The following is a 13,775-nucleotide window of genomic DNA, read 5'->3' on the forward strand; positions in this document are numbered from 1 at the left end:
TCACTTGCTGCAGAATCTGTGAGTCTTCATAGTCTGTGTGCTGACATTTGTGTGTTTACAGAGCCCTCCTAATAAAAGTCATGTTCTATAATGAAGTTGTACAGGTAGCCAGGTGTCGGTCTCCAGCCTGAGAACTCTGGCTGTTGATCCTTGTGTCGTCCCATATTCCTGCCTGGCCTGCGATGGACATCAGCAAGGGCTTCCCAGGCATGCAGGGAGGCCTCCACATATGGATCTCTGAGGTGAGAGGCACGACCAAATAGGAGAGTTGGTGACATGGAAGAGCGTGGGGTTTTCCACACTAGGCTTCTCCCGCCCCCAACTCAGAGCGTCCTCTTCCACCCCACCCCAGCGGGTGTCATGGGTAGAGGCCTCCTGAGTTGTTACAGGGAACTCTCCCCTCCCAGAACCGGAAGATGGTGCCGGTACCCGAGGGGGCTTACGGGAACTTTTTTGAGGAACACTGCTATGTCATCCTCCACGTGAGTCGCTTGGGGAAGTCTGTCTGAGAGGGGTGACATGGCCCAGCACTGGGGAGACTGAGGCACAGGCATAAACTCTGCCCTGGGAAGCGGCAAGTTGAGAGCCGGAGAATCACATCCCACAAGGGGGCGGTTACCTTTGAGGCTTCTTAGTCCTTCCCTCCCACTTCCTGATCTCCGCGGAAGCCCCTGCCTAGCGTCTCCCCATGGCCCTTGGTACATCCTCCCCTTCTCCACCCGCACCTCCGTCTTCCCCGCAACACATATACACAAACACCCGGACCCTAGGTTCCCCAGAGCCCGAAGGCCACTCAGGGGGCGTCCAGCGACCTGCACTACTGGGTCGGGAAGCAGGCGGGTGCGGAAGCGCAGGGCGCTGCGGAGGCCTTCCAGCAGCGCCTACATGACGAGCTGGGGGGCCAGACCGTGCTGCACCGCGAGGCGCAGGGCCACGAGTCCGACTGCTTCTGCAGCTACTTCCGCCCGGGAATCATGTGAGTGCGGGGGCGGCCGGGGCAGGAGGGAGCCGTGGAGGCGGTGCCTTGGCTGGGGCAGTCTTGGGATGGCCATCGTCCACATCCCTGAATGGGGAAAGCCGGGAGAGGTTGGGTAACACCTTTATTGAGATACAACTCATACGCCATACAATTCACCCATTTAAAGTACATATATATGTCAGTGATTTTTAACAGTTGTGTGCAACCATCACCACAATTTTAGAACATTTTCATCACCCTAAAAAGAAGCCCCATACCCCTTTGCCATCACTCCCCATTTCCCTCCAACACCCCCATCCCCTGCCCTAGGCAACCACTCATCTGCTTTGTCTATACATTTGCCTCTTCCGGGCATGTCATAGAATCATTCAACAAATGGTCTTCCCTGACGGGATCTTTTTGCTTTAACACAGTTTTCATGGTTTATCCATGTTGTAGCATGTGTTATTACTTCTTTTTATTACCAAGTAATATTGCATTTTATGAATATACATTTTATTTATCCATTCATCACTTAATAGACATTTGAGTTGTTTCCACTTTTTGGCTGCTATGAATCTGTTTTTATGAACATTCGTATACAAGTTTTTGTGTGGACAAATGTTTTCATTTCCCTTGGTATATACCTAGGAGCAGACACCAATGTTGTTTTGAGTTTGCTTTTATGTTACTGTACTGGTAGGAATTTATCTTTCGCTGTAAATTGCTTCACAGGTGTTTTAAATTAACTAGCAATATATTTGGAAATATAGGAAATTGCTGCTATTTGATCATTTCCATTTCATACAGTTGAACCTATATATGCATATAGCATATACATGAACACATGCACACAAGCATATGCGCAGATGCAGAAACACACACCACCCTCATGTATGTCCACCTATAGATGGACATGTGTGAATATCCATGTTCACCTACACACATATATGCTGTTGCCCACTTTCATGCACTCACCATCTAGACTTACAGGGATAAACAAATACACAGTGTGCGCCCAAATGTATGTACATGTACACATATATGCATGTGTCCACATGACTATGCATGGAAGTGCACTACACATGGAAATGAATGCACACTCATGCCCTATGTGTGCACCCATGTACTTATACATACATGTGTTCACACAGACTCCAGTGCATGTATGAAGCAGGCACATACGTGCACGTGCTCACATCTGCAGTCATTCGTGCACGTGGCAGTCTGTGTTCTTATATACACAGAATGTATATACCCTCCTGCTATTCCCACCTCTATATACCCTCCTGCTATTCCCACCTCAGCTACAGGAAGGGAGGCCTAGCATCTGACCTCAAGCATGTGGAGACCAACTTGTTCAACATCCAGCGACTGCTGCACATCAAAGGGAGGAAGCACGTGTCTGCCACTGAGGTGAGGCTGCCAGGGGAGCCTCTTGACCTCTGAACTCGGCTCAGACTGGGTGTACTGAGGTATAAGGAGGTTGGAAATTGGCTGGGGTTGTGGGGAACAAGGAGCTGTCAGCATTCCCAGATGGTCTTGAATGAGGAGAACAGAGAGGACACCAGGCTTCTAGCCCCACTTCTGCCACTGCTCCCTGGACCTTTTGTTTATGCGTCTATCTCAGGGACATATTGAGAACATGGGCACAGCTACTTGGGAGGCTGAGGCAGGAGGATCACCTCAGCCCAGGAGTGATTCATGATGACACCACTGTACTCCAGCAGCTTGGGTGACAGAGAAAGACCCTGTCTCTGAAACAAAAAAAGAACTTGGGCAGATGGGGCAGATGATATGGCGCCTGTGAATGGTCCTTGTTAGCAGCACAGTGAGAGGTGGTGCATAACCTCGCACTCTCTCACACACATTGTCATTGTCACCTATATGCACACACACTGTCTCCCACTGTTATCCCCGGGTGCTCCTCTGGTCCATAGAGTGCCCTTGTGCAAATCAGAACAGTGACCCTTTCTTCCATCTGTCAGGAAATTACAGGAAAATACTGGTTTTGTTAGAACAAAACATTTTGCTGCCATCTGGCCAGAATTTGGTGTAATGAACATTCAGGTGTACAACGTCTACAGTGTGAATGGTAACCCTTGAGGTATGCAAGTGAGTCTGCATAGGCAGCCTGTGACACAGAGACAATCCCACATAGGCTCTGCATGTCACCCACAGACCCAGTGACCATACATCTCTGGTCATTCAGGGACACCATGAAGCCCCATGTTTCTCCTATTATCCTGGCATAATTATCTAAAGTACTCCCTTTTACTCTCAAAAGTGTGTCCGTTTGGAGACTATCTTCATCCATAGGTATTCACTGTCACCATAAGCACACACACTTCTTCACATGTGATGTCCCCATATACATATGTGTGTATATGCACACACACAAAAGATAAACAGATACACCCCACCTGTATACATGTGTACATGTATACATGTACAGCAACAGACATGCAGTGAGTGAGAAGTGTCATAAGTCATGTACACCCTGTGGAATGCAGCATTATCTACAGTCACACATGCCTACGTACACCCAGTTTGCATACAGCTTCATGCACACGTGACACATCCCAGCTATGCTCCCGTCTAGCGGATGCTGGTGGTATGACACTCTGTCTCCCTCCCTGGCTCTGGCAGGTGGAGCTCTCCTGGAACAGCTTTAATAAGGGTGACATCTTCCTGCTGGACCTAGGCAAGATGATGATTCAGTGGAATGGGCCCAAGACCAACATTTCTGAGAAGGCTCGGGTCAGTGTCTGCCCAAGGAACTGGGGAGTACGGGGCTTGGGCGGGGAATGATCCTCCAGTTGACCATCCTCCGGCCACCCAAAGAGTTGGGCTTGGCTCTCTGCTACAACCCAAGAAACGCCTATGAGTTACAAGCTGAGTTCAGACCCTGCATTGTTGGTGTCCCCCTGGATGCCAGGATGAGGGGACATCAGCCCTTCTCCCCATCAGCCTCTGGGAGCTGAGCAGTGACAGGAGAAGTCTCTGCTGTGAGAGGGCACACTGGTGACACCCTGACTCCCAGGTCCTCTCCCGCAGGGGCTGGCCTTGACCTACAGCCTCCGGGACAGGGAACGTGGTGGTCGTGCACAGATTGGTGTGGTGGATGATGAGGCCAAAGCCCCGGACCTCATGCAGATCATGGAGGCTGTGCTGGGCTGCAGGGTGGGCAGCCTGCGTGCCGCCACGCCCAGCAAGGATATCAACCAGCTGCAGAAGGCCAATGTTCGCCTGTACCAGTGAGTACCCTTGGGGTGGGCAGGGGTGGGTGGGACAGTCCAGGACTCTGTGTCCATCACTACTGCAATAACACGGCATCTCTAGAAGGCCCTCCAGCAAAGGCTGCTGGGTTTCTGGGACAGGTCATGTGGACCGTGGGTCCAGCCTGTACTCTTCCATGGCATGTGGCTGCCTTGCTGAGAAACCTATTGTACATACAGGGGGACCGTGGCGCCCTGCCAGGGCCAGGGAGCTGCCTAAAGCTCCACAGCAAGGCTGCAGTAAAAGTGAAGACTACAACTCGGGGCCCCAGCCCCCATGCCTTCTGTCTCTGAGGGACTGGGGTGGGGTCCTAAGAGGGGCTGGAGTGGAGACAGATCAGGGAGGGGCTGGGCTGGCCACTCCTGGGTTCCTGTCCCCCCAGTGTCTATGAGAAGGGCAAAGACCTGGTGGTCCTGGAGTTGGCGACCCCCCCACTGACCCAGGACCTGCTGCAGGAGGAGGTGAGGAAGGCCTGGCCCCAGCTACTTGCATCCTTCCCCATCCACAACCCCAGCCCAGTCTGGACCACCTACTGACCAGCCCCACCCTTGCTCCCAGGACTTCTACATCCTGGACCAGGGTGGCTTCAAGATCTATGTGTGGCAGGGACGCATGTCTAGCCTCCAGGAGAGAAAGGCTGCCTTCAGCCGGGCTGTGGTGAGCCCTGGGGCTCTGTCTGAGAGGAACAGAGCACTGCCCTGGGGTCTGAGTGGGGAGGCAGCTCCGCTCCAGGGTCTAAGGGAGGAATCAGCCCTCCCCTAGAGTTTGAGTTGGGAAATCCTATGCTGGAGTCTTAAAGGGGAGGTAGCCCTGCCCTGGGAGCCCTGAGAGTAAAGACCAGGTGGCCTCTGAGAAACCATGTGTAAAAGGGGCACGTGGCCCTGCCTTCAGGTCTGGGGCCCTACTGACTGGGCGGCCCCGCTTTCTGAGGGTGGGGCTGGGGAGGAGACAGGGCTCTCTCTGTCTGGGGTCCGTGAGGGTTGACATGGCCTGTCCTGCACGAGGCCTGGACTAAGGGGGCCCTGCCTGCCCTCAGGGACCTCAGAGAAGTCGGTGGTGACAGAGTCAATTCGCTAAGTGGGTCATGAGCTCGGTTAATTAACGCTTCTTGGAGCTCGGCTGTCCCAGAGCGGTAGGTCCCCAGGAGCGGCAGTGGGGCAGTGGACTCTCAGGGTCGCAGGACTGACGATGCCTTCCGCCCCAGGGCTTCATCCAGGCCAAGGGCTACCCGACCTACACCAATGTGGAGGTGGTGAACGACGGCGCCGAGTCGGCCGCGTTCAAGCAGCTCTTCCGGACTTGGTCTGAGAAGCGGAGCAGGAACCAGAAGCTCGGCGGGAGGGGTGAGCGGGCGGGGCGGGGCTGACGGGGGCGGGGCGGGGCCTGGCAGGAATCGGCAACTCGGCGGGATGGGTGAGTGGGCGGGGCGGGGCCGGAGGGGGCGGGGCCTGGTCTGCACGGGGCGGAACAGAACCTTCTCAGGATGAGGAAAGGGGCGTGGGCTGCGGAGGACGCGGCGGGACCTGGAATCTTGGAGGGATGGTTGAGGAGTGGGCGGGGCGGAGATCGTGTGGCGGGGGCAGAGGGCGCCACTGACGCCTACTGTCCCCCCTTCAGATAAATCGATTCATGTAAAGCTGGACGTGGGCAAGCTGCACACCCAGCCTAAGTTAGCGGCCCAGCTCAGGATGGTGGACGACGGCTCTGGGAAGGTGGAGGTGAGGGGTACTGGGTTAGCTGGGGGAAGATGGGCACACGGAGGTAAGCTTTGCCTACAGGTAAACAGTATGACTGCTATCTAAAGTGACCCAGGTGCCATCCACACACAATCAGGGACACAAAGGGACACGTGTACATTTACATACTCTCCTAGCAGGCAGTTCATACATAGTCACGCCTAATCATACACAGCCACGGGCACTCACACAACACAGACACACAGTACAGTAACACTTGGACACTTAAATTCGCCCTGTAGTCACATGTAGGACAAAATCAAACATATGCTTATACAGACACACATACTAACACCTTGTAATTGCACATAATCACAGCCAAGTACACAACCACAAATATGAAGCTGCAAAAACTCTACATCAGACATGACCATAGTCACACACAACCATCAATCCGCAGAGACACACCAACACAGACACACGATCACACATAATCAATTACAGCCCCACACACCCAACCCCAATTCACAGCCATACACTGTCAACCACTCATCTGGTCTCAGCCCAGTGTCCTGTGAGACGCAGGGGTTGAGGGCTGCTTCCAGGCTCTGTAGAGGGTGTGGTTGTATCTTGACTTGTTGGCTGACCCCCTAGGCAGAGCCCTGAATTTTTTAGGCCCTAGTTTTTAAATAAAGTGGGGTCAGAAACTGTGGTCCCATCTGGCCCCAAGGCTGATGTGGGGATCCTGTGGTCTTGTGGGAACAGAACTGCTGGGCCTATGCGAGGGGTCCTAGTTCTCGAGGTAGGTGGAGGTCAGAGAAAAGGCAAGATTTCCTTCTTCCTTTGCCCTAATATGGATGGACAGAAGTGATGAGTGGGAAGAGACTGAGAGAGGAGGAGATGGGGCAAGGGGGAAGAAGGGGGAGACAGGAAAAGAGGAAGACAGGGAAGGAGCACAAAGAGAGACAGAGAAGAAAAGACTGGGAAGGACAGGGGATGAGGAGGAGGCAGAGGGAAGGGAGGAGGAGGTGGGGTGGAGGAAGAGCAGGGAGAGAGGGGGTACAGGGAGAAGAGAAGGAGGGTCAGTGATAGATGGGATACACAGAGAGAGACAGAGAGCCAGACAGTGGGAGAGGGAGACAGGAAAGCAGAGAGAAAGGCGAGGGACAGAGGGAAAGAGAGCCCTGGGACTCAGGTGCCAAGCACAAAGTCAGGGACAGGATCCCTCCTGGCAGGCAGTGGACAGGCAGGCAGAGACAGGGCCTGAGCCAGGGGTCCTGGCTGCCCGGTAAGTGCCACTGTTAGGTGGCCTGTAGTCAAGTCAGCCACTTTTGTGAAAGACAGGGCTCTGGCTGCTCTGGTCTGGAGGTCGGCTCCCCAGGGACAACTGTCAGGGTCAGTGTGGGAAAGGACACCCAGGCATTGTCTCCTGCCATGCAGAGGTGAGGTAAGGGAGGCGTCATCATCCTCAATATACAGGTGGGAAAGGCCCGAAGCTTAGAACAATGTCACTGCCAACACAGGGCCTACCTGGGATTTGACCAGAGTCCGCCTGGCTCCAGGCTCTGCCACCCACAGGAAGAAGAAACTACACTGACAGATGTGAGACAGTGTTTCCCCTTCAGTCTTTGAACAGGCTTTGTGTTTTCTAAATGACACTTGATAAAAGGGAATTCATTCAAGAGCTCCAAGGCTTCCCTTTCCGCCCGGCTTCTGTTGCCCTGGCCTGAGCAGCGAGCAGCTGGGAGGGGACTGAACTGCCCCTAACCAGGGTTGTGGCTGGTGGGGTTGGGACTAGGGCTGGGCATGTGGCTGGGATTGGGCCCATCTCCCAAGTGTGGTGGGTTTCAGGGGTCCATGGGGAAAGGGTCACCTGCAGATCCTTGTACAAAGCCCAGCACAAGGCCCAGAATGGGCCTGGAGCTGAGGGTGGGCCCCTGGCCTGCGTGGATGAGGAAGGCCTCGGAGGCTGGGGAGAGCTTTCCGGTTGGGTACAGGATGGGTGGGCTGGTTCAGGAAGAGCAGCCACCTGTGCCCATTGGTCCCTTATTCCCCAGGTGTGGTGCATCCAGGACTTACACAGGCAGCCTGTGGACCCCAAGCGTCATGGACAGCTGTGTGCAGGCAACTGCTACCTTGTGCTCTATACATACCAGAGGCTGGGCCGTGTCCAGTACATCCTGTACCTGTGGCAGGTGTGCCAGCCTGAGGGAGGCAGCACTCACCTTAAAGCCCAAGGGCTGGGCTCTGGGAGTGAAATGTGAGAGCTGGGCCAGGCCCTCACTCACTGCCCCTACCTGCAGGGCCACCAGGCCACTGCGGATGAGATTGAGGCCCTGAACAGCAACGCTGAGGAACTAGATGTCATGTATGGTGGCGTCCTAGTACAGGAGCATGTGACCATGGGCAGCGAGCCCCCCCACTTCCTCGCCATCTTCCAGGGCCAGCTGGTGATCTTCCAGGTAGGTCTCACCTTGCCACTCTGGCCACAGCCTGCCCAGTTCTGCATGGGCCATGGCCCCCGCACACACTTCTAAGCACCTTCTCTTTGGGCCTGGGGCCTGCTTATCATCCTCTAGTTTCCCAGAGCTTGTCCAAGGCCCAGGAGCTCCAAGGTTGGCCCCTGCCTGAGTTTCCCTCCCCAGTCCCAGAGCCAGATGAGGAATTTGAGTTGAAAGGGAGCCAGGGGCTTGCCTGGGGCTGCACACTAGCAAACCTGGTCCCCACTTTCCACCTCCAAGGCCTGAGCACCCATGCCCCGACCACTCAGAGATGGGGGGAAAGGTCCATTTAAAAAGGGTCTGTCCCTGTCCCAGACTGATGGGATTCCTGCACTCCACACTTAGAGGGTCCTGTACTCCTCATGTGAAATCACCAGTGAGGGCCTTGATGGCTTCAAGCAAGGGTCCCTGAGCTCTGAGGCAATATGTCCCACACTGGGACAGGAAGGCGCCCCTGGGAGCCCTTGCCCAGCCTGAGGCCTTGCTCTCCTATAGGAGAGAGCTGGGCACCATGGAAAGGGGCAGTCAGCATCCACCACAAGGCTTTTCCAAGTGCAAGGCACTGACAGCCACAACACCAGGACCATGGAGGTGCCAGCCCGTGCCTCATCCCTCAACTCCAGTGACATCTTCTTGCTGGTCACAGCCAGCGTCTGCTACCTCTGGTTTGGGAAGGTACCCACAGCACTGACCACTTGATTCATGCCCAGATGTAGTGGTGCCAGGCTGGGGGTGGGTCCTCTCCACAGGGGATGCAGACTTTGAGTCCAGCCTCAGATAGGCCGATGGGGGGAATGGGGAGGGGAAGAAGCCACAGGGTCCCCTCTAGAACTTGGGGAAAGTTACAAAGTGACAGGTGGACCTGAGAGTCTGCAGGTCAGAGCCAGGCCCAGGCCGCCTCCCCTCCTTACTGCCTGGAGCACAGGGCATGTCCCTTCCCAGGTCTCTTGGGAAAAGGGGAGGCCTATGCCAGTTTGCTGGAGTTTTCTCTAATATTCAGCATAAACTATGACTGACCCTCTAAGCCTGGGGGCCTCCTATCCCATGCTCTGGACCCTGCGAGGGTCCCAGACCCTGTGATCCAGATCACCTGGGGACACAGGCCTGTAGGGTGAGGAAGATGCCTTGTTCACTGGTGTCCTGCTGTCAGCTTAGGCCTCCTGTGACTTGGGCCCAGCCCCACCCCATACACCCTGTGAATGGGATGTGGGGCCGGAGGTGAAGGCCCCTCCTCATGCAGGGCCTGAGCCATCTCTTTGCCTGCTAGGGCTGTAATGGTGATCAGCGTGAGATGGCACGAGTGGTGGTCACTGTCATTTCCAGGAAGAACGAGGAAATGGTGCTGGAGGGTCAGGAGCCTCCCCACTTCTGGGAGGCCCTGGGAGGCCGGGCCCCCTACCCCAGCAACAAGAGGTAACAGGGTTGGGAGGAGAGTGTTCTTACCCAGAGGAGGAATTGAGGCCCAGAGAGGAGGGTGGGTGACTGGGATTCACACAGAGGGCTGGCAAGACGAGACTAGAACCAAGGACTCTCAGCTTCCCACTCACAGAGGCTCCCACGAGTACAGCCCACGCTTCACTCCCAGGCCTGGGTAACTTGCGTCTCGAAGATGCTGGGGAGAGTGGAGGCAGTGGCGACCTCTGCTGGCAGCATCCCCTCCCTGCATTGTCCTGGTCCTGGGCCAGGGGACAAAGCACCCTTCCCCATCCTACAGTCCTCAGGGATCACGGTGCCCAGTGTGTGTGTATACAGTGTCATATGATGTGTGGGTATACAGTGTGTGTGGATGTGCAAGAACAGGTGTATTCAGGGTGTTGTGTGTGGTGTGTAAGTGGACAGGGTGTGTGTAGGAGGTAGGAGTGAGGCCTCAAGGGGAGGAGGGAGCTGAGTCCTGGTCGCTCTTGGTTTGCCTGTGGGGCTTGGTTTATGTGCTGCACTCCCCACAATTCTCCTGAGCTCAGTACTCCCGTCTCCTTCACCCAGCCTGGCTTGCCTCCTTCCACTTTGGGCCGGAGACCTACTCTCTGCCAGGGGTGGGCTGAGGAGCTCCTCCCATCCCAGGGAGGGCGAGACTCCAGCTCAGGCCCTCCCCTACCCCTGCAGCCCTCTCCTAGGGAAATTCATGGGGCACCTTGCATCACAGCTGGGTGGGGCGAGAGCTTTCTCCATGAGCAGAGAGGGACCCTGTACCCAGAGCAGAGCGGAGTGCTCGAGGAGCAAACCACGGGGCTCAGAGGAGGGCCCAGGGCTCCCACTCCTGAGAAGTGGCTTCCCAGCCCCTGGGGTGGGACACTTGTGCCATGGGCTGGGGTGCCCCTCTGGGTGGCTCACAGCCTTGCTGTCCGTGCTGGCCAGGCTCCCTGAGGAGGTCCCCAGCTTCCAGCCACGACTGTTTGAGTGCTCCAGCCACATGGGCTGCCTGGTCCTCGCAGAAGTGGTGTTCTTCAGCCAGGAGGACCTGGACAAGTATGACATCATGTTGCTGGACACCTGGCAGGAGGTAAGGTGGCCATCCCTGCCTGGTGGGGCTGTGAACGGGGGTGTGTTTCTGTTTGTGTAACTGGGTGTGTGTGTATCTAGTCATCTGCCTCTGTACACAGGGCTGTGGGTGAGTCTGACCCTGTCACTGAGCAGTTGCATTGCGGTGCATATGAGACCATGGATGAGTGTGCATCACCAGGTGGCAGCAGTGAGACTCCGGGAGATAGGAGTGTGTTGGAACTCAGGGGTAACTGAGACCATGTTTGCAGTTGTGTGTGGCCCTGTGTGCCTTCTGATACTATGTGTGGCTCCAGCGACAGTGCCTGCGGCCGAGCATGTGTCGGTGCTGCATGAGTGACTGTGAGTGGAATGCCCAATCGCATCATTCATGTGTGTGGCTTGGTGTGAGCGTTTGCCTTCGTGCACCTGTGTGTGACACTTTGTCAGTGACTGTGAGGTCACGTGATGCTAGAACTGGCCAGACCAGTGGCAACTGGTGAAAATGTGTCTGTGAGCAAGACCATGACTGGCTGTGGGCGAATGATGGATGGGTGTGTTTGTGGGTCTGTGTTTCTGCGCACAGTGGTATAACTGGCCGGGTGTGCGTGGCTGTGTAAACAAGTGCTGTTGTGTTTGCATGCAGCTCTGTGTCTGACAACAGTGGATGACAGTGTGTGGCTATGGTTTGCTGTCTGGCTGTGTGGCGATGGATGACTGTGTGTCTGTGTAAGCTGCAATTATGTGTGTTCTCTGCATCTCTGTGGGGCCGTGTCTGCAGCACTGTTTGAATTGGTGATGAAGCTGTGTGCTCCCATCTCACTCAGAACAAACCCAGAGCTCTTACCACAGCCCTACGTGACCTGGCCAGCCCCAACTCTTTGACCCAATTTCCCCCTGCTCCCCCCTCACTGCTTCTGCTGCAGCCACAATGGCCTCTTTGTGTTCCCTGAACATGCCGGGCACACAGCCACCTCGGGGCTTTTACACCGGTTGTTTCTTCTGGTTAGGACACTTTTCCTCCAGACATACATGTGACTTGCTCTCTCATGAAAGCTCTATAAGGGCAGGGATTTTTGTCCATTTTCTTTCATTGTTGACTCCCCAAAGCCTAGACCAATGCCCGGCACACAGTAGGTGCTCAATAAAGTATTTGTGGATTGATCTCCAGGTAAATCATGCAAGAAAAAAAATGTGTGGATTGAATGTGTGTGTGCATGTATGCATGCATTCCTGTGACCTTCTCGTGTGTTCACGGGTGTGTGGGTACAGCCGCTTGCTGGGTGTGTCTGCTTGGCCAGGGATGTGTATGTGGGGTTCTGTCTGGGACAACTGGACAGGGAGTGGACAGGAAGGGGTCAGCTCTGGGCAGCCCCTCCACCTGCCCAAGGCCAGGCCCCCTCTGTGGCCCAGATCTTCCTGTGGCTTGGGGAAGCTGCAAGTGAGTGGAAGGAGGCGGTGGCCTGGGGCCAGGAGTACCTGAAGACCCACCCAGCAGGGAGGAGCCCGGCCACACCCATCGTGCTGGTCAAGCAGGGCCATGAGCCTCCCACCTTCATTGGATGGTTCTTCACTTGGGACCCTTACAAGTGGACTGTGAGTGAGGCCTGAAACCCCCAGCCCCACCCTAATTTGTGGGGAGAGGAACCTGACCTGGCTGGGGATTGCCAGTGTGTGCGAGAGACCTGGTCTTGTCCTCAGGCCCCTCCTGTGTCCCATTGGTGCCCCTTCTCCTGCCCTGGCCCTGATACTTGCCCCGATTCTTGCTCCAGAGCCACCCGTCCCACAAGGAAGTGGTGGATGGCAGCCCGGCAGCAGCATCAACCATCTCTGAGATAACAGCAGTGAGTCCTGGGGCCCCTAGCCTTCCCCACAGTGGCCTGGGCTCCGACAGCATGGTCCTGATGGGCAGGGGAAGTGCCAGGCCCTCGTAGGTGGGAGGGGCTGCAGTTGGAGGCAAGAGGCCTGTGGGTTCAGTGCAGCCTCCCTGTGGGCTACTGATTCCCCATCTTCCCCAGCCTGAGGCTCCTCTCTGGACAGGAAGTCAACAACTTCCGGCTATCCAGATGGCCGGGCAATGGCAGGGCAGGTGCCATGGCCCTGCAGGCCCTCAAGGGCTCCCAGGACAGCTCAGAGAATGATCTGGTGCGAAGCCCCAAGTCGGGTGGCAGCAGAACCAGCAGCTCCGTCAGCAGCACCAGCGCCACGATCAACGGGGGCCTGCGCCGGGAACAACTGATGCACCAGGCTGTTGAGGACCTGCCAGAGGGCGTGGACCCTGCCCGCAGGGAGGTGGGCACCCCCTCACTGCCCCAGCACTAGTGCATCAGACACTGAGCTGGAGGAGCCCAAGGCAGGATCCACTGGTGGCGGGCAGTGGGCAACTGCCCCAGGAGATGTGTCTTCTAGCTGGGGTGGTGGGCAAACAGATGCGGGAGTCCCAAGCCCTGGATGACTGACACTACTGAGTGGGGCAGGATTCTGGGCTCAGATGACACCCTACCCTGTACCTCCCCCTCTCTCCCCTGCCCAGTTCTATCTCTCAGACTCTGACTTCCAAGATATCTTTGGGAAATCCAAGGAGGAATTCTACAGCATGGCCACGTGGAGGCAGCGGCAGGAGAAAAAGCAGCTGGGCTTCTTCTGAACCCAAGCCCTCTCGACTGCCCCTATCCCCTGGACCCCAACATACCTACAATGCTGGGGAGGCCCTGCTTCCACTCCCCTCAGAGGCTTCTGGTCATCCTCTGCGTGTCAGTAAAAGCAGGCAGCCCATACAAGGTGTGGTATGCGTGCTTTCAAGCCCGGGCCACTCAGCAGGTCCACCTCTCAGGGGAAGGGGCCTCCAGGGCTGGCGGGTGTGAGCTCTCGGTGCCACCCCAC

At 56.0% G+C, this 13,775-nt stretch overlaps 1 protein-coding gene across 10 annotated transcripts; it reads left to right on the forward strand.

Moving 5' to 3' along the window:
* The first annotated feature begins 89 nt into the window (after positions 1 to 89).
* Positions 90 to 13,667, forward strand: VILL (villin like). Of its 10 annotated transcripts, none has more exons than XR_010155152.1 (19): positions 90 to 242; positions 408 to 482; positions 771 to 976; positions 2,266 to 2,374; positions 3,608 to 3,718; positions 4,016 to 4,215; positions 4,620 to 4,698; positions 4,796 to 4,894; positions 5,442 to 5,580; positions 5,855 to 5,955; positions 7,971 to 8,108; positions 8,217 to 8,375; positions 8,910 to 9,089; positions 9,682 to 9,827; positions 10,770 to 10,914; positions 12,306 to 12,488; positions 12,594 to 12,736; positions 12,933 to 13,184; positions 13,426 to 13,667. XR_010155152.1 is itself a non-coding variant. In XM_016940690.3 (19 exons), exons 1-19 carry the CDS (start codon positions 183 to 185, stop codon positions 13,537 to 13,539), a joined length of 2,568 nt encoding a protein of 855 aa, XP_016796179.1. In that variant the 5' UTR covers positions 90 to 182; the 3' UTR covers positions 13,540 to 13,667. The 10 variants fall into 10 exon arrangements, 7 of the variants coding, with proteins under 7 accessions (XP_016796179.1, XP_016796182.1, XP_016796181.1 ...); XR_010155151.1 differs by having other exon boundaries at positions 12,665 to 12,736; positions 12,911 to 13,184; XM_016940690.3 differs by having other exon boundaries at positions 12,665 to 12,736.
* Positions 13,668 to 13,775: the final 108 nt, after the last annotated feature.

This window comes from Pan troglodytes, chromosome 2 (assembly GCF_028858775.2).
Source record: "Pan troglodytes isolate AG18354 chromosome 2, NHGRI_mPanTro3-v2.0_pri, whole genome shotgun sequence".
NCBI lineage: Eukaryota > Metazoa > Chordata > Mammalia > Primates > Hominidae > Pan > Pan troglodytes.

What these genes read in the sequence shown, in the direction of transcription:
- VILL (XM_016940690.3), top strand. Translation starts at nt 183, where the DNA reads ATGGACATCAGCAAGGGCTTCCCAGGCATGCAGGGAGGCCTCCACATA. An exon ending in TGCTGGACACCTGGCAGGAG is followed by an intron (nt 10,915 to 12,305) that starts GTAAGGTGGCCA and finishes TCTGTGGCCCAG; the next exon opens with ATCTTCCTGTGGCTTGGGGA. An exon ending in CCATCTCTGAGATAACAGCA is followed by an intron (nt 12,737 to 12,932) that starts GTGAGTCCTGGG and finishes CTCTCTGGACAG; the next exon opens with GAAGTCAACAACTTCCGGCT.